Below are 25,658 nucleotides of genomic sequence, written 5' to 3' on the forward strand. Positions count from 1 at the left end.
TAAAGAAGAATTTTTATTTAAATTTCGAATTTCTTACAAATGAATTTTTAAAAAATGTTTTTTCAATCAATTTTCCAGCTCCAAATATGTTTCTACTATTGGCCACCAAGAACTCAATCAGCAGGCTCATACCGGATGTAGACACATTACCCGATGTACCACTTCCTGTTCATGGTTTGAAAAATGTCAAATCGATTGAATATGATCCAATATATCAAGTATTATATTGGGTATGTATGTGCGTTGGTTTTCATTTTTTTTTTAAATTTTGCATCTTTTTATCTTTTACGAAATACTAGAGACTTCTTAGGACCCAATCTTTAGCCTAAGTCATAGGTCGGCAACCTATTTCAGGTAGAGAGCCATTTCTTCTTAAATAATTTTAATAAATCTTACCAAGAGCCGCAAGGATGATGGATGTAAAAAAACTCTAGTTCATTTGCATACACAAATTTTTTTTTTTTAAATTTTCAGAGAACAATGATTTTTTTAGTGCCATCCTAGGCTGACATTAATTAAGAAGTTGCACATGTTTTGTTCCCCAGTTTAAATCAGATTTTGTTTATGTTTTTTTTTTTTTAGATTGACGGACGTTCTCAGACAATAAGGAAATGGCCCATGGCACCGGCAGAAAATTCCATGTCTAGCACACAGAACAGTGGATCTACGGTGGTCGTAAGTTCCGGTGCTCCGTTCTCTTTGGCCGTGGATCCATTGTACAGGCTGGTATACTGGTCATGTCCATCCGAGGGTACCATCAATGCTACAAGAATTTATGATGATAATTCACCGCCTTTAGCTGAGAGTATTAATCAAGCACCAACGATTATTGTGTCTACCAGTCGGCATGCGGAAAAACCAAGACATGTAGCGCTTCATTCGGCCAAAGGGTACAGTTTATTCTAAAAAAATCTAAATCCAAACTGTGCATTTATTTGAATTAACCAAAAAAAAAAGTAACAAATATCTTTTATTCATTTTTCTGTCCAGACTCTTGATATGGTCAGGCGAAGGCAGAGAATGGTCAGTGTATGTAAGTAGATTAGACGGTGGTCGCAGGAGTACTCTGATCAGCGGTCAACTCCAGATTACCGCTCTCACTGTGGACGCGACAAGATCTGCTGTCTACTGGGCTACAGCCGATGGTATCCATTCGAAAGGAATAGTAAATGGTTCCAGGTAATTTAGAAATTACGTAATTAACCCTTTTGGTAGAGATGTTTCCAATTTTTTTATTCTCGAATTTCAATTTAATAATCCCTTAACGTGATCAGAGAGCAATGAAAAAAAATTATCCCTTTTTTTTTTTGTAATACTTTATGTGGTAATTACTATTATCTTTGTATTCGATGGGAATTTTTTGTAAGTCGATTTTTTTCTAATCTAATAAGGTTATAAAGCTTTTCTTTCGAGTTATTTTCATGAAAATCGATTTTAAAGGGAAGAAACTAAGATGTCTTTCGAGACGATATTGTTACCCAAATCTTGATAATGGCAGTACAGAAAAAATAAGTGTTATTTTATTATTTTTTTCATTCAACATTTTTTTACTTTCAGGAGGTTGGTTATACCATTTAATAACATGAAAGTACTCTCACTGGCAGTATTAGGTCGATTTATCTATCGATTGCATTCACAATCGATTGTTGGATACGATCTAGAGTCCGGTGATACTATGGCCGTGCATCATTCCCATCATCATCTAATGTCTTTGATTGGTGTTACCATGCCCAACAGAAAGGTTTGAATTTTTTTTAATTTATTTATTGGTTTTTTTTAAATAGTGGATAAAATTCGATTCATAATAACCTTAAATTACTTGCAACTACTTGTAAATGAATGCTTCACTTGAGTAAATATTGTTTTTAAAAATTTCTGTTGTAACAATAAATTCAAATAAACGATATAGACTGTATTACTGCAAATGTATCTTTTATTATTACGACAATTTTCACGTAATTTTCATCGATTAAGGAAGTTAATCGATTTGACAAGTGAAGAAAATGATTAATTCAAATTCAATCTTAAATTTATAATTTTATTAGGAGAAAACTTCATTATATAGATTTTTTTTATTAGCGATTTTAGGAAAAATTAGTAATAACTGTTCTGTTACAAATACTACAAGTAGGTATTATTACTTAGTTTAAATTGTTTCGTCAGCAATATAAATGATGTCTTCTTCGATAGATGTATTAAAGCTCCCGTTATGTCGATTTGTCCTTAAATTTTTATTAATTTCTTCCATCTTAATGTTATATCGGATTATTTTTTCTTGAAATTCATAAGTACTTGCTTCTGTGAAATTAGAATGCCACTGATTTAATCTCATTCTTCGTGATGGTACAGCGACAATAACCAGTATACCAGTTATTGTCTCGTATTACATCGTTGCATTAAAAAGCAAAGTATAAGGCTGGAAACATAGTGGCGCGGCGAGCAAAGCGGCGATGATAGCTGCTTCAAATCAAAGAGAGCGACGAGCAGCGAGCAAAGATTCGCATGCACATAGTGACGAGTTTAGTCGCGTTCTCCTTTTGACAAAACAACTATTTTTATATGGGAATTTTTCGTTTAAACTTTGGTATTTGCAGCAGCTTAGTAGAAGGAGCTGCAGTGTATATGACATAAATAAGTCTAGAAATGAACTTGGTGAATTTCATCACTTATAAGAACAACTTCGGGAGCATCCTGGCAAGTTTCATGCGTATTTTCGAATGTCTATATCAACATTTGATTACATACCAGCCCAGTGTAACCCCATTAATCAAAATCAAATTTTATTGTTTTTGAGTAATACAACTCATAACAAGAGTTAGGCACAATAAAGAAAAAATAACTATGTAGGTTATTAACTAAATACAAATCTGTGTAACCCTATTAATCCTAGCAGTTACTTTAAGATAAGAAAATCAAAATAAATAAAAATAAAATAGAAATATATGCAGATAAAAAGAAATTAGTCAATTAAAAAAACACAATAATTTTATTAAATCACTACATGATTTGTCGTAAATTAATGTTCATCTGAAAAACTGGAGTAGTACGGCGCTACAGAAGAAGGATTGGAGAATTCGTCCTGATCAGAAGTAGTAGGACGTGAAAATGTAATTTATTTTGCCTAGTATTTAGTTGAAAGTTAGCATTAAGGGATTGAGAACCAAATTAAATGTAGCAAAAATTACCTGAATTCTCCATTAACTACTAATTGTTAATTAATTTAAACTATTAATTATTAAAAACTATTGTAGCTTCACAAATACTATGGCCCCACAGAGGTTTCTTTAAACAAACAACCAATAATGTATCAATATCCATAACCTTTGAAAAATAACCTTTACAAATTGAGCGCGATGAGAGCGAAGAAATCAAACATGTCATAACGCTTTGCTCTACTCTCTATAGATAGCGTTGCTCTATCTTTGCTTTGCTCGCCACTATGCGCGGTCCCATATGTTTACTTGTGTTTGATTTCGCCGCTTTGCTCTTCGCTATCATCGCCGCTTTGCTCGCCGCTCCACTATGTTTCCAGCCTAAGAAGTCGTCAATAGCGTTGTATAAAGTGATTTAACTTAAATTTTTATTACAATTTACATTAGAGTATGGAGTTGTTAATCAGGGATTGGCTTCTGAAATAAATTATTCCATTATTCAATGACTAAAATGTTTTTATCATTTAGTGTAGTGGTAATACTTATTATTTGTTTTGACTATTATACAGCTAGGAGTCAATAAAGTGTTCTCGACATTAAAATTTAATAAAATTCAGAAATTGAAGTTAATTGATTTGGCAAAGTGAAGTATTCAAATAATTTAGTAGTATATTGTTTGGCAATTATTGTATAAATTGAATTCAAAATGATTCAAATAATGAAATTTCGTATGTTCTTAGAATGGAATAACCGTAGCTAGCAACACGGACACAGTGCATTGGGAATGTGCAACCGGCGAGAAGGTACCTACCCCAGTCGACTGTACAAGACACACGCCGTGTGGTGAACACCAGTTCCCTTGTGCCCACGATTCGTATGATTGTATACCGATAAAGTGGCGATGTGATTCAGTCACCGATTGTCCGGACGGAAGTGATGAATCTTCATGTCCGGTCTGTGGGAGTGGTAATCTTGGCACGCAGTCGGATAGATTTCTTTGCGGTTCTGGACAGTGTATTAGTAAGGCTTAAATTTGGTTAATCTTGCTAAATTTTTTTTTTTTTTTGCTTGATTATTGGACATTGGACCAAGAATTCGAAGTCCTTTATCGTTTGTAATCCAAAATGAAACGAATAGTTTGACCTGGTGGAAAAGACTGAACTCATTGGGGGACAATGCGGATGAAAGAGATAGGTCGCAATGGAATTTCCGGGACTCTCGTAAGAAAATCTGTCTAAAACTTTTTCAAACAAGCTTTTTGTATGACTTCCAATTTCCCGTTTGCAACCAAAATTATCTTTAGAAATCTATAGTATCAACGTTATCAACAGTGAAAAGAAGAAACAGTGCCCCATGGATGTGCAGCATCACATGGGGTGACTTCTTAACTTGGCATGAACCTAAGTCCAATGATCTTTGCTTTCAGTGCCCTTCTTGAACTTGAAGGAAATCACTGACTATTGTTATTTTTTGTTTATGACTGGTTCTGTAGTAGAGGGAATCTAAGGCAGCATGACTTCCTAACTGTCAACAAGGCTCCTTAAAAAAGTTTTTTTAACTAATGGCTGGATCAGCACTCTATATTCCTGCCTTCCTTATAGCTTAACCTAAATTAACATCACGTAATCCTTCTCTAAATCATTTTCTTCCATTCATTCTAATCGGCTATAACTTTTAAATATATTCATATTTCTTAGCTAGCTCTGCTATAGATTTAAGTACAAAGATGTTGGGTGGAGAATATTATGTCTTCGTAGCGAAAGGGTGCATCTAAAAACTTGTATAAGTCGTCAAACATTCGTTTCCTTTCTACTACATAACGTGGACATATCACTATTATATGTCCTGAAATCCTCCTCATTTAAAAAAAAGTAAAAAATCCCTGGATCCAGAATTTTTATTGCAACAATTATTTGCTTTAACAGATTCTTCACAAGTGTGCGATGGACGATCAGATTGCCTGGACACGTCCGACGAAAGAGACTGTTGTGAAGCAAATGGTGGTCATCAATGCGGACGTAACTGTGTACAAGAAGGTTCTGTCTGCAACGGTTGGTCAGACTGTGCTGACGATTCTGATGAAAGTAATTCATTTATTTTCTGTATGCTTAACTTTATTTTGTTTTAAATCTCTTCCCTTATCCCGGTAGGATTGAGTTTTATGTTCAAGAATGTGATTCTCCCTGATCGGGCTTAATACAAAGACCCCAACAATTTCTCTTCCTGAATTTGGGCACACCCACTCAAATACTTTGTTGGAAATATCTCCTCGGGCTTTAAACTTTTGTACGTTTCTGCCGCATCTGTTCAAAGAGTGCTTAGTTGAACACCTGGTCCACTTTTTACAAGTATTACTCAGTGGATTTTTTCTCCTTTTTTGAGATTTTTCGCTGAAAAATGCCTAAACTTGGTATTTATATCAAAACTTTTTATTAGAATATTTTTTCTGTGTAAATACGTTTTGGGCATTTTGAGGTTATCAAGCTTCCTACAACTCGAGGATTATAACTAAGAGGAGGTTATACCGGATTCTGTGTAAAAAAAAAAAAAAAAAACTGTGGCTGCGTCATGGGCACGGCCGTGTGACGTACGTGAATACGTTTACGTAACGGGTTATATTTTTTTATATAAAATATTTTTATTTATGTATTTAGGATGAAACAATGTGTCTTCATAATCGACGATCGAACACAATCTATGCCTATACAGTCCGTTGTCGATGTGGATTTCATCATCCACTCGCATAATTTCAACCGCCCCAGCTGCAGATCCGCTCGGCCGCATTCATTCTTTTACGTTCCCGGCACAGCTTGACTCCGGTCATATGGTGTTTTATTATTACCATTCGATTGTTCTTGAGAAGCCCTTTCCAACCGTATACGATCTCTGTATTTGGTTTTGGCTTTTCGACGCGTATAGACCGACATTATATATTTTTAAAAATATTTTTTTATTTTAACACTTTATTATATTCACTGTCACTATTTTACACTAATGTTTTATATACAATCGATAGATTGTGATGACAGCTGACGATTAAAACTTAAACGAACATCGTAGCTTCTCCGAGTCAAAAGTTATATACTAATTGCAAATCTCGATACGCAGCAAAATGATCTCAAAATGGCGGCGCTTCCCCATCCACCGCGCGCGATGCGTCACAGTCCTCGCTTATCGCGTAATGAATTCTTTGATCCTTTAGCTATCCAGTGGTCTAATTTAATTTTGGATGTAGACGAGAGATTCGAAACTATAATGCCAAACTGTATCCCCCGATTTTGTTACCATTAGGTTTTTTTGGATTGCCTCCATATGATAGCAAATTTAAAGATGTATTCACGTCAAAAAAAAAAAAAAAAACTATTAACAACTCTTTTTTCTCTCCTTTGAAGGTGTCGAAGCTTGCAAACGTAAAGAGGAACATCGTTTGCGGATAAACGGCGCCATGACAGGCGGTGTAATGGGAGGATTATCAGGTGACTCCCAAGGTCATATCATTCTGGGCACCTTAGTGCTGGCCAGCTGTTTCATCGTGGTCTGTTACTCCATCTACAGGTGTAGACACAGGTTAGTTAATTATTTCAACCTGCATTCATTTATATACTTGCAAGTATTATAAATAAATAGTTACTTTTCGCATAAGTAGATATACTCCATAAATTATTGTGAATTAACCAAAGACCCATTGTAACGTGTTTTATTAGCAGTTCTAAAGCAACTTGTGATCATCACCGCAGAAATCTTTTAGAGAAGGATGATGGTATTAATAATCTTGCGGATTTTTTTTGTTTTTTAAATCGACCCGTTTAAGGTCGAAGGAATAGTTGTTACAAATTGCACTCTTTTCGTGAAAAGTACGTGAGGTAACTTTTGCATTTATGCTGCTACATCTAACCGTAATTCAAAAACAACTTTTCTCACAAACTTACAGAAAAGTTAAGAAAGAGCGAACTACAGTGGTCGGAGTACCCTGTACAGAAGAACAGCGTACAGCTTTAGAACCACTCCGGCCGAAATATCAACCAGCACCGGTGCGCATGTCTTCAGTGTTAGGCCGAAGTAGTACAACCAGCCAGCCGTCCACGGGCTCTCTGGTCTGTTATCCGTTGAATCCTCCACCGTCGCCCGCTACCACGAACAAGGAATCATTACGTCCACCGCCGCCGACACCTTGTAGCACGGATGTCTGCCAGGAATCTGATTCCAACTATCAAGTGATGATGACATCATCTTCGCTGGATCTGGAGCCGGCACCTCCACCGCCAACTCCATCTTCTGATCATTATTTCCATTCTGATTAGTGAAAAAAAAAAAAAAAAATGGAAAAAGGTTTGTCTCAGATAAAAATCGTAACCTTCAATTTTTGTTGTGCGGTATGTTCGGATTATTGACTTAATAGAATATGTGTTTATCTATGTAAATATGGTTTTTAAATTTTGTTTAATACTCAAAATAGTTTTAAAATACTTATAAGTGCCATCTTAATTTATAATGACTTCTTATTTTAATATGAACACTGTCCTATAAAGCCGTCAACATTGTTTTTAAACATATGTTCCTATTTTTATTTAATATACTGAAACTTCGTTTAAACTTATTGTAAATAATGTAAGTTAAAAAGAAAATTGCTGGAACAAATTGTAAAAAAATATAACAATAATTTAAGACGAATCGTATTTTATCATGACAAAATCTAGCGATAGATTTTATGTTTCAAATATACTCAGCAATTAAGTTTAGGACTACATTTAAGAAAACTTGGTTTCGATGCAGTTGTTCCCTGACCACATGTTTAGATCAGTGATCTTTGGCTGAACTGAAGATTCTGACATGAAAATTTTAGCCTACGCAATCAGTACTATATTATCACGCCCTTAAAATTGTACCTACCTGTCATTTCTTTAAATTTAAGGGCACAATTTGTCCTATTTTCTCATTTTTATTTTAAAAAAAAATTCAAACTGATTCTCTCTTTGTTGATATCAAAGAAGCAGCGTTAAATCTTCTTCTTTGCTCTTTGGGTCTAGGTTACATGTACAGGATCTTGACTTCCCCCCCAAAAAAAACAAAAAATGCCAGGCAACCACTGTCTGTCTAAAGAGTTGTCTTCTTAAACTACTTACTTGTGAAACTACTTGATTCTGTTATAAATTCTTCAACTTCTTGGTTTCATCTTATGAACAAAAATGTTACCCTCCAAGATCCACTTCACTTCACTTCTGAACATGATCACGTAGTGTAAGTGAAAAAAATTTGTTCTTTTCGGTTTTTAATTGGGTTATCAAAAATAAGATAATTTTTTTTTTTTTTTTAATAGAAAAATGGCCAGACCTATTACGCCTGCCATGAAAACTTGAAATTCCAAAAAAAAATAATAACTCAATTTTCTTAGTGTGGTCAGGAATGTAGGTTCTCTTCCATTTTGAAATAACCTGCAACCAGTTAAACTTCACTTGTTATTTACTTTAAAATGTTCGTTTTCATTAAGTGTAAGTACTTAATTGAACTAAATACTAAAAGCGGGTAATTTAATGGTTTTTATTTGTATGTTATTTTATACAAATAACAGTTCTTTTTTAAAGAGAATTAATGAAACAAACAAAAAAATGCATAGTGTAAAATTTAATAGTTATTTTTTTAGTTTTGCCAAATTTATTTACATTAATAGAAACTTGTTTCTGTAAATATGTGTGTAGATAGGTATTTATCGAGTGCAATATAATAGAAATATGTAAATATTTTTTGGGAAGAATGTATATTTATGCATAAATTGTAAGTAAAAACAAAAAACTTTATTTAAGGAACTTCATACAAAACAATGTTTGTTGATAATTATTGAAATATATCAAGAATGGCATTACTCCTGGTTTCTTAGCACTGTTTTAAATGATTTTCTTTCGTCAAAAACTGAATGTCATTGCTGCAAGTACCTTTGGGACCGTGGCCCAATCGATTTTTATATTGGAACTTATTTTTTTTAATGTTTCATATTTTTATTTTTAAAATTAAAATTCTGTTTTAGCTTTTATTGATCATATTGACCATGATCTTGTATGTGGGTATTTTTAATTTTGATATCTGCCCTTGGAAAATACGCTATTCTGAACCTTGCATCCCACTGCGGAAATTGCTTTATCTGTTTGTTCATAATACTGAACGTCCTTCAGAAGTCAGAAACCATCTTAGTTGATACTTAATTTCTAAACGTGTTCCCATATTATTTGATGATAAGCAGCCATTCTGATCAAACTGAACAGATTACCTGTAATCCTGTAATGTCACACAAGTTTTCGCCCCATGCCTTATTGATGTTGGTTTAATTTGAGCACATTAAATCTGTAGCTTTTGCTGAATCCAGGCGGTAGAAATAGCACTGATTCCGGAAAGTAATATCGTTGATTTTGAGCCAATTATTAGCGTAATGGGTTTTTACATGATCTTAATGGATTGGGATTCACAGAAAACAAAATTGATAATAGTTACTACTCAATGTCCACAGAACCATTTATGGCTAATAAGCTTTTTTGACTGAATTAGTTTTTAAAAGAAGAAAGTCATATTATTTATTTATTTGACAGGAAAAGGATACCCAGACATAATTTTAATTTTTAATAAAATGCCAAAAAATGTTCCGAACAATCTTATATTTACAAAATCCCTTACTTGGAATAATTACTTAGCTTCTAAAATCTTTTCGACAATTAATCCACGAGAAACTTGCGAAAACAAGTAATGCCAAAACTTCCTATTTTGTAACTAACTCTATTAATATCTGCCTTATATTGTATAACTTTTGTAATTAATAAGATAATGTTAAAAAATTCAATTTTTATTCTCAAAAAATAAATAACGAAACTTGTGATAGCAAATCATTTATTATTTGATAATACTTTTAATTACAAAATAAAAATACTTTGTTGCTAATAATAAAAAAAAAAAAGTCGCAAACTACATTTTTCATACGGTCAAAAAAAGAATCGAAAAATAATGGTCTTCCAAACACAAACAAAAAATAACTAGAAATAAACATTAAATGACGGTTACTATGGTAACACTGGCAAACAGTGTTATATTGCAATAAATATCGTATTTTCTGTAATGATCTCATCTACTTAAAATTAAGTAAATAATCAATTAACAAGTTAGAAAAACAATTCAGTGCTAAATATTAACAAACAAAATTGTTGAAATTATACTCGTAATAATTTCATATGTTGCACAAATGGTAAAGGTTAGTTCAACTTATTTAGGTTTTTCTTTTCGCTGTTCGTGTTAAGTAAATTCAGCTCCGTTTTTCTGTGTGTATTTCTGTAGAAATAAATAAGCCTTGTAACAGGTAAATGTGAAATATAAACAAGTTAATCTTACAAGATGTCAATTGGCATGCTGAAAGTAAGTTTTTAACTTAAAAGAAGTAACTATGTACGTTTCTAGGCCTATAACATCTACTGAAGTTTGCGTATTCGCTTGACCGTAGAAAAATATTTTAAGGTTGGTTAATGAATGTAATATAGTGTATAATATTAGTTTTTTTTGTTAAAAAAGACTGAATTTTTCTGTACCACGAGGTTAAAGTGAAGATTCTTTGCAAGCTTTTGCCTTTTCTTTTTTTTTTTTATAGACGATCTATGTTAAATGCTTTAAATTTATTTTCAAATATAGATTTTGAAGCTGTTGCTTTTGTCCACCTCGAGATTACGTTCATGCGTTTTCTAGTAAGGTTTCTTTTCTGTTTTGTCTTACCCCTTTCAGTTTAATCAGTCTTTTCTCAAGACTTGCTTTATCACCTTTCATTCTTGCCATTATTGATTATATGCTCAAGTAGTTTTTATGTTCAATGCTAGCAGTACCATTTAGAGCTACAAACAATAACAATGTTAAGTAGAAATAAAAATAATCGACCATGAAGTAAAGCTTAACTTTTGGCCAAATCAACTGTAAAATCTACGCTAATCAGTTTGATTACGCTATTTCTGTTGTTTTTATGTAAGAAAAAAAAGAGGCAGATTGTCACTTTAACCCAGTAATGCTTTTTCTTTCTCATTTATTCTGTTTCTAACAATAGTAATTGTTAATTAATACTAAGAGTTATGTAAACAATTGATGGAATAGATGTTTTTGTTTGCTTTTGCCCCGCCGTTTAAGCTTCCTAAATGAACTTTAGTACCTTGCAAATGAATAATTGTAATTTCACTTTAATTAACCAAAAAAAAAATGCAAAACAAATTTAAGAACGAACCTCATGAAAAGATGATCATTAACTTGCCGTCCGAGATTAAAATGTTTTTAAAAAAAACAGTTTTTGTAGTGAACATTTTTTTTTACAATCTTTTTTTAATTATTTCTGTAGTTTACAATAAAGCAGAAATTTTGTGTTACCTATTCCTTGAAAACTAATTGATTTGTGCCTTCCTATTCTTTATATACATATATTTGAATTTATTTTTAAATCTCTATTTAAAAATAAAATTGGTGTATATATACATATATTTTACAAATTGTATAGCACTTTGTGTAAAGAAAACGAAAAAAGAACTCTATAATAAATATTTTAAGATTATTTTGTATATTTTGTTAGAACAATGAAAAAAAAGAGAATAAAGTGCCTAGAAATATGTCTTTGTAGGCTGTTTATGGAATAAATTGTCTATGGAAACTTTTACGACTGTTTTTTTTATTAAATTATTTTTTCCATTTTTTACTAATTTTCATTGCTAATTCTCTGTCTTGTTTCATTTTAAAGATTTCAGCACAATAATTGAAAAATGAATTCAGGCAAGTTTCATTTGGTGAAATGAACTCTCGCACGCCTGAACTTTAGCCTAGGAGAAATAAGAGGCTCTCCTTATAGGCTTCACACAACTTTGAGCAGAAGAACCTCTTTCAAGAGAAGAGTGAAGAAAGATGCGCCTTGGCCCCCCCCAACATCCTGGTCCATTTTTCACTGAGATGATTTTTAAGAATAAGAAATACGTCTAAGTTTATTGCTTTTTATTCATTCCTCATTGAATTTTAGGCTTTTCTTTTAAACTAGGTTTTTTGATTTATGTTTCACCTTTTGTAGGTTATGTTAGGATCCAACTTACTAAAAGAGAGGGTAGAAATCTTAAGAATATTCTTCGTAGTTTTGAGAAAAATTTAATTTAATTAATGAAACTGAAACATTCTTATATTTTTATTTCTGTAACTCACACACACATATTTTTCTTCTTTTTAAAAGGAGATTAATTACAAGTTTATTAAGTAATTTATGAGTATTGCTTAATTCACAAACAGATCAATAATATATTGTAAGAAGGGAAGGGGATTAGCAATGAGGTTAGCGTATTGGATTCCCACGCGGAGGTCCCCGGTTCGAATCCAGCTGCTGACCCCTTAGATTTTCTCTTCCTAGAAGCTTCTTACAGCTCACTGTCCGGTGATGGACAGTGTTGTCTGTAACGAGAGAACACTGTCCGGAGGCCGGCAGTGCACTGAAAAAAACTCCGGGCGCCAATAACCTTAGATGTTGACGCGCCTTAAATCATAAAAAAAGTATATTGTAAGTTGACAAACGATATCTATAGCTTGAGAAACTAACTTATTGATTCAGGCTGCCCAAGCGTCCTAATGATTAAAAAATTCATTTTAGGGAGAAGGTGAGCCTTGAAGTTGAACTGCTTAATAATTAATACAAGATCACATAGATGTGTGTATAAACAGATATAATACCATGCAATCAATCTAATGCATTGATGGATACCATTTTACTTACTTTTTTAACTCCTGCGGCTGAAGCGCCAAGATCTATCTATCTGCCTTTTATCCTGGTCTATGGACAGTTTTTTTTTTTTTTTCAAAAACCTGAAAAACGCAGTAAACCTCAGACATGGTACTTTTTTTTTTATTGTCTGTTGTGCTTCAAAAGTTTTGCGAGGAATGTTTTAAACTGGGAGAACAGACTTCAGTTTTTGAAGTGATATTGTAGACTTTCTCGACTTAGACTCCATTTTCTTGGCTTACTTTTAGATACATATAAAAATCACTTATATTTTGATGTGTGTTAATAAGAGAAATTGATTATGAAAGTACTTCCGGATTTCTTTCTCTTTCCTTCTTTTTGCAGCCCTTTTTTCTATGGCGGGAAAATATCAAGTAACCATTAAAAGAGCATATTTTTTGGATTCCACTTAATAGAATTTTCAGTTATCTCTGAAATTCTCTCGAGATGGGCTGCAGTAATTTGCACCTTAATGCTGGTAAATTCCAATCCCTTTTTATTAGAGGTAAATTTGTCCCAAAATGTTGAATGGAATTCTCACTATAAAAATGGTAACTAAACAACTGATGGTGACTTAGCCATGATGTACAAAACCAGTGACTACGAAGAGACAGAATGTTCAGTCTTCATTCTGGGGATTGAAAGGAGAAGCCACCAAGCGATTGATACTCCTTTACGTCATAAACAGTCTCCAAGACTGTACTACTATATACAGCCCCTCCTTAGTAATGCCGTCGTGGATCTTCCAATATTAAACGAAATTTTACAAGAAACTTTTGAATTAAAGAGAAAAATCGCAGGAATGTTAGTGTATTGTAAGGCAGTTTGGTTACTTGTGAAACGACAAAATTTTCTTTTTTTTTCATAAGACTTTTCCGCCCAATAATCGTCTCATTCCTCGATAAAAACTGCCTACTAACAAAATTCATTGCCCCAAGCACCGATACCATTAATTTTATGAATACCATTTTCCCATTATAGCACAGCGTCAAGTGCTAAGTACGTAAAAAGTTTGGTCGGCATCCATATTTCTTTTTTTGGCCCAATGAACGGAGAACTAGGCTAATCCAATCCAGCACAGATAAGATGAAAATGAGTCATGGACCTTGGATCTTTCTAAATTGACTTTCTTAGACAGGTAGAAAAGGGAGATATAGTTACAAGAATATTTAAATTTGTTCAAAAGATGTTTCCTAACCCTTCTAATAAAGATAAAATTACAGTGGAGTCTCTCGGTTATCCGTCACCCTCTTATCCATCTATTCCAATTAACCGTCACTGTCCTCAGTATTTAAAAAGAAATTTTTTTAATGCGGGCTCAAATTTAAGATTAGTGACGGTCACAACCCCGTTCAACGCAGAGTGTATATTTTCTTTTGAGATTTTTTCCTTTGTCTTTTAGGTACATACTCGTGTCCATCATTCGACCAGTTTGTGGGTTTTTTTTCCCCCTAAAAAAGATCAACCACAAACAAAACCGCCCACAAAACCCGATTAGATGTCGCAGACATTGTATTCATTAATTTTAATACACAATAGAATGAATTGAATAATGAAAGATAGCTGGACCTTTAAGGCTTAAGCGTATAAACGTATAAAATATGTATACCAGTTAATACAAAGTTTTATACACGTTAAACTCTAAGAATCTGGAAATTTTCCTGTTTTTTTTTCCCCATTATCCGTCTATTCGACTATCCGTCACCGTGTCCGGTCCCGGTCATGACGGATAACCGAGACTCCACTGTATTGTCCACAAGGGGGATTCGTCATTGGTTGAATAGGCTAAGGTTGTGAAATTGTAGGATTCTGGTTGACAATACGATATATCTCCACTTCGTAAATCATACGAGGTGTGTTCAAAAAGTAACGGGAATTTTTAAATTTCGCGGGTTTGGAGAGTCTGATTGTAAAATTTTTTTTTTATTATGTTGGTACACATGCCCCTGAAGTACGATAAAATTTTCAGTAATATTCATTGTTTACTTCTTAAGTGGCAGCCGTTAAGGTTAGACGTGTTTTTCGAGCTTGGCGATTTTTGTTTGTTAAAAAAAATGGATCAAAGAATTTGTATTAAATTTTGCGTAAAAAATGAAATAAAGTGTGTGAAATGTTAATAAAGGCATATGGTGAGTCTGCTATGAGTAAAACAAGGATTTACGAGTGGTATAAGCGTTTCCAAGATGGCCGCGAAAACGTTGAAGATGACGAACGACCTGGACGTCCAAGCACATCAACAACCGATGAAAACGTGAAAAAAGTGAAAGAAATGGTTATGAACGATCGCCGAATCGCAATCAGAGAAGTCGCTGATGATGTTGCCATATCAATTGGCTCATGCCATGAAATTTTTTCGGATGTTTTGGGTATGAAACGTGTGGCAGCAAAATTTGTTCCAAAATTGTTGAATTTCGAACAAAAACAGCGGAGAATGGAAGTTGCTCAAGAGTCACTCAATGAAGTCGACAACGATGCGGATCTACTGAAACGTGTTATAACAGGTGACGAAACATGGGTTTACGGATATGATGTCGAAACTAAGGCTCAATCGTCCCAGTGGAGGCATTCTGGATCGCCAAGACCGAAAAAGGCTCGACAAGTGCGGTCGAATGTGAAGGTTATGCTCACTGTGTTCTTCGATTTTAATGGCATAGTGCATCATGAATTCTTGCCACAAGGTCAAACAATCAATAAGGAGTACTACCTACAAGTTCAACGCCGTTTGCGTGAAGCAATCCGAAAAAAACGCCCGGATTTGTGGCAAAACAATTCATGGATTTTGCACCACGATAATGCACCTGCTCACACTTCATTGCTTGTTCGTGAATTTTTGGCCAAAAACAAAACTTTAACTATGCCCCAGCCTCCATATTCGCCAGACATGGCTCCATGTGACTTTTTTCTATTTCCAAACATAAAGAGAACATTAAAAGGCCGTCGTTTTACAAGCATAGATGACATTAAAAGCGAATCGCTGAAAGAGCTGAAAGCTATCACAAAGATCGAGTTTCAGAAGTGTTTCGAGGATTGGAAAAAGCGCTGGCACAAGTGTATTGTATGCGAAGGGGACTACTTTGAAGGCGACAATATTAATGTAGATGAATAAATAAATATTTTTTTCAAAAAACGAAAATTCCCGTTACTTTTTGAACACACCTCGTATGTACAGAAGTAAATATATTTTTACTGATCTACAAAAAACTTACTAATTTTTCCCAAAAATTTGTCACGATCATAGAATAAAGCAGGGTATAAAAGATCTTGCAGACATCTTGGTAATAATGGAACTAAAAAAAAAAATTAATTAATACACGATTTTTATAATTTTTTTATTATTATTATTATTATTTTAATTTTCATTATCTCCTTGCATCCTTTTTCTTGATTTTATTTTAACTTTTTATTTAATTTTAATACCTAGATTAGATCAAAAAACATTACTCAATTTCCTAAATAGAAATTAAATATAAAATAATAATTATAAAAAAAACAAATAGTTAAAAATTTAAATTAATAATCAGTCACTATACAAATTTTCTTTATTATAAGGTATTGTATTTATTTGGATAAATATCTAAGGTTGCTGTGAATATATCTGGTCTACCTCATCTTATATCAAATATATATGTACAAAATGCAAAAAAAGTATATTTGTATGTTTTTATAAATTTTTTTTTTTTTTTATTTTTTTTTATAAATCAAAATGTCGTTAAGTTATTTTATGACACAAATTGGACAAGTGATCAGAAAATATACAATATTTTATATAACGTAAATAACAGCACACATTTAAATAGTATTGATTAGAATTGTATCTTCTTTTTTTTTCAAATTTTTTATTATTTTACTTATTCTTGCACTAATTTGTGAAGGCAATCGATCGAGATTAACTACATCAATCGATAAAAAGAAAGAAAGAAAAAAAAAAAAAAATTAACTAACATTTGCATATTTTAAAAATTATAATTATTTTACATTTTATAATTTTATGTAAAATTTACAAAATTATAAAAAAAAAAAAAAAAAAAATTAATATATAAAAAGTTTTCAAAAATTTTTTCCCTCATTTTATATTTTTGATATGGTGTTTATATAATTTTTTTTTTTTTTTTATATATATAAAAAAAGAAAATGAAATTAACTAATTTCCCAAAATGAAAAACTTTCAAAAAGTGGTTTTTCTCATAAATAATTGGCTTATAGTGAATGAAATCACAAATTGCTTATTTTACTTACTTTTTATTTTTTATTTTTTGGTAAAAAATTACATTTTTTTTTTTTTTATCTTCTTTTTTGTTTTGTATATATATCAAAAATGGGACGAGGTTTATTTTAATTTTTAAAAATTTATTTTGACACAGTATTTTCTATATTTATTTTATGTTCAGAGTTTTTTTTAATGTATTTATTGTAAATATTTTGGGGGAATAATATAAATATAGTCTTTTATTTAAAAAATACCTTTCTTATTTCACAACCAAAATTAATTTTAAAATTTTATAGTTCAAGTACGACAATTTACAATGTTCATATACATATATTGGTACCAGTGATTTTAATGCTATGAAAAGAATTAATACGCACTGCTAAATTTTAAATAAACTGAATGATTAGAGATTATGGTTTGGAATTTTGAAAAAGTTTTGATTGATACTGGAGAGAAAAACTGGCTATTTTTTATGGCATAATTTTGTGTGGAAAACCATGAAAAACGGAATTTCCTCTTCCTCAAAAAGAAAACCCTTTATTAAACCTTCCAGCGGGCGCGCCCAAAATGTTACAAAAAAAACGGGCGCGCGTATCTTACACAGATAAACTTTGGTATTTTTAATGTTTTCTAACAATAGAAGAAATGAAATTAATTAAATAACACCTTTAAGGCTCAGAAAGCGACAGTACTTTTTAATTTTTTACAAGCCAATTAAGGGTAATAATTACAATCAGCATGTTCAGCCACTAGACTGTCTGAAAGCTTTCGCAGATATTTCCTCCTCGTATCTGAGATATACAATCGTCTTTTTCTGTACAATTCTTATAAACAATATTGAAAATAGTTCAATTTGATAGATATGTATAAAAGGAAAAATATAAATAATTGATAAATCTGAAAACTTACTCGATTGGTCGCGAAGTATATGTCAGGCACGGATCTAAAATTGCGCAAAGAAATGTACTATCCCCAAAACAAGATAAGATTTTTTTACTGAATGAAACTAGTCATGAGCGTGTAATTAGCATTGCTTAAAGGACACAGCATCCTCCGCCGCTCCGTCACTAAACTGCGATTATTTTACGTCTTTAGTCTGTATCTTGTGAGATACTCGGTGCCCGTTGGAAGGTTTTAAAAATGAGTGAAGGGGAAAGTTTGGCTAACCTGATTCGCTAAAACCTATCCCTGACTTGCGTTTGGGCTGTTCAGGCCCCCCCCCCTTCGAAAAGCAGATTTTTTTTTTTTAAAGTTAGGATCAAGTCTGTGTAGTCAGTCCGGCTTCCCTCGAATTTAGCCTAATAATGGGCTCTAGGTAAGCACGGATTTTGGCTCAATAACACAAAAAAAAAAAAAAAAAATCCTCTAGGCTAGGGTACGAAAGCCGGACAGCCTACAGTGAGAAATCTGCGTTAAGACAAGTGACAGACGTTGTCTGTGCCTAACTTTCAACAAAATAATTGTAATTATTATAAGTTCTAAATTAATTACAAATTAAATTTGCTAAATTTGTAAATTGTCGCACTATTTTAATAAAAAATCAAAATTACAGGAAATTAAAGAGAATATTCTTTACCAGTACACGTATTCATTCAAATTTTTTTTTTTTTTTAAGTTAATACTTAAATAGAACACAAATTAATAACTTATTAATTAAAAAATATATGAGCAATGAGAAACAAAATTATTTTTAATAAATTTCAATGTTTTTTTCTTTCCTTTTTCACATTTAATTTAATTTATTTAGAAAATGGCAGTGTATTTCTTAATAATTGTAAATTTTAAAGGAGAACAAAAGGACATTCTTCACTAATTTCTTCTTAAAAGTTAATTTAAAAAAACAATTGTAACGTCCAAAATAACGTAATTTTCTTTAAGGAGCTTCGAGGAGATTGTGGAATAATTGGTTGGTTATTTTGTCTGGTGTAAACAAATTATAATTAAAATTTAAATATAAAATCAAAAATACAAATATTTAAAAATTCAAATACAATATGTTATAAATATATATGTATAAAAACAAATTATACAATGACGCAAATAAATATAAAAGCATTTTTTTTAAATTAAATTTTACATTAAAAAAAAATTGTATTCCCCTAATAAAGACAAAAACAAAACAATATGGACAATTATTCAGTTATTTTTAAAAAAGAGATCATAGAAATAATTTTATACCTTTACAATCGATCAATCGTTTTTATCAATTATTAATCGAAGTAAACGATATTTTTAATCGATTTTTTTTTTTTTTTTAAGATGGCACAAGGAACAATGTACGGTTGTTCATTTAACTCAATTCAAATTTCTTATCAGACTTAATTTTTCTGTAAATCAACAAAAAAACAATAAAAACAACAATTTTTGTTGAATATTTTATGTCCTAACATTAGATTGTCTTTTTTTCTTTTTTTTTATTCAATTTTTGTGGTGATTTTTAATTTTATAGGTTAGGTTTAATATAAAGGTGAGAGATCAATTTTAAAATGGGCACAATTTTCTAGTTTTTTTTTTTTTCTTTTTTTATAGACTATGCTTTCCGGATATGTAGGCATTACCTGAGATCAGCGGATGAGGTATTAGGAGTAACCCACTTTAGAGGTAACCCCCCCAATACTTCACGTACAACTAAATACCTAGTATTCCCCTGGTAAGGGGGGGGAATGGTGCTGTGATTCTGTGAAAGGAAATAGAAGTTTGTCAGCAAGTAAGAAAGTGTCCAGTCGTAGAAAATAGCTCCCAAAAAGGTTGTACAAGATCCACCAAATGGGATGTTGTAAGGATGGAAAAGATGCTTCGAAAAAGTAAATATGTTAGTCCAAAATGCTGAATCAGCGCTAATTAAAAGAATTAGACCCCCCCCCCAAAAAAAAAAATTCTTGAAACATGCAAAGGTGTTGAAGGTGTCGCCCACAATGAGAAGTTGTTATTGAAGAATTATAATCATAATGTTCCTACAATAAGCCGGTGAAAGTCACTGGTACACAAGGAAAGCATCGGTTAAGTTGGCTGTACGAGATGTAGTTACAGTATCCGATCGTAATTTGATGAAGTTAGCGCCGCAAACTCACAATAGCAGAGTAAAAGAGAATGTCTGCTGCTAAAATTTTGTGCCCATGTTAAAATTTATTTTACATAAAAAAAAAATATATATATATTCTTTTTTTTTCAACATTTTAGGAGTTCGACTGCCGACATTAATCGAAATAATTGGATAAGACTTGAGGAGTTCTTAATCACAAGTTCAGGGAACTCGAACAAAACGACCTGGGCTTAAAAACTTCCCAAACTACAAGTCTTGTCCATTTATTTACCCATCAACAAATCTTTCTTTTTCTTTCCAAGTTTTACACAACAATCCTAAGGAAGGAAATATTGATTTCTTCAATAAGTAAACAAATAAAAGTCCAAATTACTTGAAAAACTGTTTCAAATTAAAAACAACCCCTACTTTTCAGTATTTTCCCATTTTTTCCTTGCTTTAAAACATGAAATATCCCTAAAAAATCATTTTTCTTTTTCTTTAATGACTTTTCCAAACTAGCCAAGGCCATACAAAAAAAAAAACAAACTACAAATCCTCCAATGTGTGTGGTGGGGGGGGGGGGTGAAGAGAAAACTAAAAATACGTTATCAGTTGGGAGTATCGTGAAAAGATACGATGATTAATGGAAGAAGCTGGTTCTAATATAACATAACTAAAAGGTTGTCAACACAATTACTGTGAAGGGGTGCCCGCCCTCTGATTCGCCATCGAACGAGCACAAACGAATCTTGTGAATTTGCCGACTGCCATTTCTCACTGCTCCAGAGTGGTAGAGAGGAAATCGAAAACCATCCGAGCCTAGTTAAAATACGCTTTGTGATGAGAATAACATTTGTCTTCGTTAAGCTTTCTTTCGACTGTTTTCAGCGCTCATTTGCTGAACGAAAAGTTTTATATCTCAGCACTCGCGTGCTTTTTTCCAAGTAGTTTTGAGCCTCAGAGTGAGCTTCCATTGCTTATCGATGTTGTCAGATCGAAATGAATGAGGTGGACTCCTGTAGAGTCACACTCTCTCTCTCTCGAGTGATCTGAAAAAAGCTACAGACTCGAAACTTATAAAGTGATATTTTGGGATTTAAAATAATTACGAGTGAATTGAAATACCCGCAGCATTTATTTCAGTCTAGTGACTGTTTAATTACGACTAAAAAGTGGTTGGCAAAGAAGCACTATTAAATTCGTTTGTAGCCCAAACTAGGCGAAGTAGAGCGCCCCAAATGTTGGGACAACGTTGTGCTAATATTATAAGAAATAATTCTGTGCTTTGGGACACAAATAATAAATAAAGTTCTGTTTTTTGTTTGTTTTAAAATTGAATATTTATGTTAAAAATAATCTAATAAAAACTCATAATGGAAGGAGAAAGCTATTTTAAACCATCCAACCAGTATCTTTCTACAATCAGCACTAATCAATAATATTTCTGTATCTTTTATATTCATATATTTATATATAGCTATACTTTATTATAAGAGAATCCTTGCCTAAATCCAGCTATTTACAGTCCGAATCCTAAATCATTTATTAAATATATTTTTTACTTTATATATTTTAATCCACAATAAAAATGCAATTTTCTTTTTCTTTTTCCTTTAATATTTACAATTTTCAAACTGATCATCGCAAAAAGTGAAAAATGGTCTTCAATGAAGCCAAAACTATACACACGTCGTACTTCTTCACAACTAGGGGTGGTATGTTTTTTCAAGTTTTTTTTAGTTATTTTTTGCCAAGAATGTTTACATTCCACTGTTTCAGGGTAAGCCCAAAACACGCGTAGGTTCATTCAAATTTAAATTTTTATTATTAAAATACAAAAAACTTACCCAAAATATACGATCCCTAGTTCTATTTATTAATAATAATAATAGATGCACTCGATAACTGTTTTAATACTTCCTTAACCTTAACTCAATATAACCTTACCATATACATACATGACATTCTTTCTTTAAATTAAAGAGGCAGTGAACTTATTTCGTCTGGTTGTTATAGAAACAAAAATAAATAAAAATGAAATATAAATATAAATAGAATTCTAAAAGAAAAGAATATGGATTATTTTAATTTCTTTTAATGCCAAAAATTATGTAAAAAAAAAATACGAATGAATTTAAAACATTTTTTTTTGCACTTAAAGGAATTAAAATTATTATTTTAATATTTATTTTATGTTAAAGCGTGAAGATCAGATCAGATCATTTAAGTTCCTTGTTTCCTACTTTTGAGCGCTTTGCGAATTCATTTTAATGTTATTCCGGGAGTCAGAAATATCTTCAGATTTCTTCTGTGTGGCGGCTTACATTTACGTCATCGAATGACTTCCCGACCGCGGCCACTTCAGAATATCCCCCCCCCCACCAAATAACAGAACAGTGTGATAATCAACATCAAAGAAGATGGGACCGAACGTTCCTAAAACTGCAATTTTGATTAAGGGTGGAGAAAAAAAAAAAACAAAAAAAAAATATGAAGTGATGCTGAGTGGTGACGCAAGTTTTATCTCGGCGTTAGCACCATGGAAATTATAATAGATCTTTCAACTTCTCAACTTCCAAACGGAAGAACATTACTATGAAGTGCCTTAGTGATGTAACAAAATAAGCGTCCTTGGATTTAGAATTCTCACAAAGGAGAGAATCCTAAGATCTAGTGGAGCAAGTCACAAGTGACTTCTAAATAGCTTTAAAAGAGTCATGTAGACTGGATCTTCACTTTCAACTTCTTTAAAAGAGGAAAAAGGTAAAAAAAAAAAAGGACGAGGATTTTGTTGGCAGAAACGGAAACTTAAAATAACAAAAATGATTACGCAGTCAGTCTTACAACAAAATTGGTTTTTCCAGTTTCTAAAAAACAATGGCCTGACCATTTTTTAAAAATGAATTAAATTTTATTAAGTTGGCACATATGGTAAAATGGGCAACAACAAGGTGCACTTTTTATTAACTTAAAATTTTAAATCTTTTACTTTAACAAAATGTAGTTCTCCATCTACACTCAACATTAAACTAGAGAATAACCCCTCCGGGGGATATACGATGTCTTGAGAGCTACCTGAAGATCTAGTGGAAGGACACCATTACAAGTGGAGATTACTAGTTGTTAGGATATTAACCAACCCATTTTCAGGATAGGATACCACTTTTCCGGGGCTATTTTCTCGAACAGAATGGAGATGGAGTACACCTGTTTTGTACTTTCGATGATATAGATGAAACGGACTTGTGAAACGGGATCAGAAAATTACGAAATATCTTGAGAATTTATCCAGTGTAACGCTGGTCTAATCATGGGGGACTACAGATTCCAAAAAAAAAGTTGAATTTTTTTGTTTTTTAATTTGTATTTTAATAGCAGATGAGATCATTTCTTTGTTTAAAAGAAAACTAATAATTAAATTAATTTCTAAATAAAGTATAATACAATTTATTTTTTGTCATCATCAACAATTAAAGACCTACAGAGTTATTGTGGTTTCTTTAGCTGGAATTATTACTCCCCAGTTGCCCGCAAATATCCTTTTTTTTTTTTTAAAGAACAAAAAAACGATCAGACTACATTAATTTAAGAAAATTATGGAAAAGAAAATTTGAAAATAACTCTATTTCAGATTCCTTTATATAAATATTAAAAATTAATTAAGAGAATATAAAAAATCCCTGGCAGTGGTATTTACAATTTTAATTTCTTTTTTTTAAATTATTATAAGTTTTTTTACAACGAAATATTGAAAAATTTAAAATAAAAATCATGTTTAATAAGAAACGTTCGTCAATAATTTAAACAAGTGAAAAACTAATATTTCCGATCTATATCACGAAATCGAAATTCTCAGCACGATTGCAAAAAAAAAAAAAAAAAAAAAAAAAATGGCTTTAAAATTACTTTAAAGATAAGTAAAAAATATTTTGACATCTATGTACAACAAATACATAAGTAAATAATTTTATTTTTTTTTTATTTTTAATTATTTTTTGTTTTACGATTATCTAATGAAAAGAAAACAAAAGAAAATTGAGAAAAAATGCACACGAAAAACAAAATAATTGTAAAGAAAGGAACTTAAATAAAGAGAGATATACTAATAACTAATCATTTTCATTTTAACTTATTATTGAAAGATATAAAGGTCATTTATTAAAAAAAAAAATTTTTTTTTTTGACTTGCCCAAACTATATCCGTTCAGTCCGCGATCTCTTAAGTAAAAAACAGGAAATATGGGGTTTAAAAAAAAAAAATATATATTTTTTCCAAACACGCGCGTGCAGCAACATTTGTTTCCGGTGCATTATGGGTATGGGGATGAAATTTAATCTAGGGTGCTTTTAAGATCAAAAATACGAGATCTGGTGATAAACTAGCCTCTAATTTCTAGCCCATTTTGCCGGCTCCCCCCCCCCTCCTTTAAAATTAAAAAAAAAATTTTTTTGTGAATTTACGATGCGTACAAGTAGGGAGGGCTACTAGCTTCTCAATTCCTCGGATGCAACCTTCAAAATTTAAGAAAAGAGCTAATGGATTTGAAACGCAATAAAAGTATGAATATTTTAAGAGATTTCGACAGCTGATTGATAAAAAAACAAAAGAAACCAAGAGATAATTGAGATCCAAGTTATTTTTTTAAAAGTTACATATAAAATTTTATTATTTTAAGCTCTCAAACGAAACCATCTCTTTATAATATGCAAAATATTAAGGGCATCATACAAGGAAAAATTTAAAGTTCTTAAACGATCAATTTAAATGAATTTATTATACTTTGCCTAGGTATGTATATTAAAACCAAAAAAGTGAAACATTAAAAAATTACCTCTTTTTTTCAAAAACGATTGAAAAATTTGATCATGGTCTTCTTAAGCAAAGTCGTACAGTTTTCTTAAGAATTGCTTTCCTTTCCAGAATCAGAACGAATCTTAGGGATACTCATGCTAAAGATGAAGGTTATCTTTGGATGGCAAACCCTTAATGAAGGTAATAAATTGTATTATCCCACACTACATATTTTAAAGGTCACTTTAATAGTAATGCACAAGTTGAAGTGTTTAAAAAGTTATTTCTTTCTGAATTCAATTTTCATTCTATATAGGTTACGGCTGCTTATATATTCATGCGAGTGCTTAATACCATTTTATAGTAATGGACTCCAGGACGCTGACTCCAGCGCACTGATATTCAGGTTTGACTACTGTCAATTTAACAAGATGCAAAAGAGGCAAAAAAGTATATTAGGATCAGAAAAAATATACGTATTTATGCACGTTACTTCTAGAGTGACCCTCTGTAAATATAAAAAGTTCCAAGAAAACTTATTTTTCTTTCGTTCTTATCTTTAAATTTTGATGAAAAAGTTTAGGGAAAACAATTTGGAAAAAAAAGAATTTTGTTAAATTTATGAAGGGAAAGCAAAATAGTGTGCTTATAAAATATCTTAGTCCTTGAAACGTTTTTAATAAACCTACTTGTACGTTACTTTTATGGAATTCCATTCTCAG

General features: G+C 31.7%; 2 protein-coding genes across 7 annotated transcripts in view; one reads left to right on the top strand and one right to left on the bottom strand.

The window, feature by feature from the left end:
* arr (low-density lipoprotein receptor-related protein 6) overlaps positions 1–12,399 on the top strand; it is a 65,706-nt gene extending 53,307 nt beyond the window's left edge. Inside the window, exons 16-24 of one of the 3 annotated variants that reach the window (XR_012462264.1) lie at positions 79–230; positions 583–890; positions 991–1,179; positions 1,558–1,741; positions 3,893–4,172; positions 5,078–5,236; positions 6,545–6,719; positions 7,084–10,383; positions 11,896–12,399. Coding sequence is in view for 2 of the 3 variants with exons in the window: in XM_074140819.1 (XP_073996920.1) it covers positions 79–230; positions 583–890; positions 991–1,179; positions 1,558–1,741; positions 3,893–4,172; positions 5,078–5,236; positions 6,545–6,719; positions 7,084–7,453 (1,817 nt within the window). In the remaining variant the exon portion in view is untranslated. Of the gene's footprint in view, positions 1–78; positions 231–582; positions 891–990; positions 1,180–1,557; positions 1,742–3,892; positions 4,173–5,077; positions 5,237–6,544; positions 6,720–7,083; positions 11,815–11,895 lie in introns of those variants that run through there. The other 2 variants (XM_074140821.1, XM_074140819.1) reach the window with 2 other exon arrangements.
* A 4,171-nt stretch (positions 12,400–16,570) lies between these two features.
* jing (AE binding protein 2 jing) overlaps positions 16,571–25,658 on the bottom strand; it is a 255,111-nt gene continuing 246,023 nt past the window's right edge. For 3 of the 4 annotated variants that reach the window (XM_074140823.1, XM_074140826.1, XM_074140824.1), the window contains exons 9-10: positions 24,977–25,127; positions 16,571–19,446 (exon numbers count right to left, since the gene is read on the bottom strand). The gene's annotated coding sequence lies outside the window, so the exon portion shown is untranslated. The remainder of the gene's footprint in view (positions 19,447–24,976; positions 25,128–25,658) is intronic. The other variant, XM_074140822.1, reaches the window with a different exon arrangement.

The sequence above is a fragment of the Rhodnius prolixus genome, unplaced genomic scaffold (genome assembly GCF_049639745.1).
Source record: "Rhodnius prolixus isolate KJV_2025 unplaced genomic scaffold, Rpr scaffold_6, whole genome shotgun sequence".
Classification (NCBI taxonomy): Eukaryota; Metazoa; Arthropoda; class Insecta; order Hemiptera; family Reduviidae; genus Rhodnius; species Rhodnius prolixus.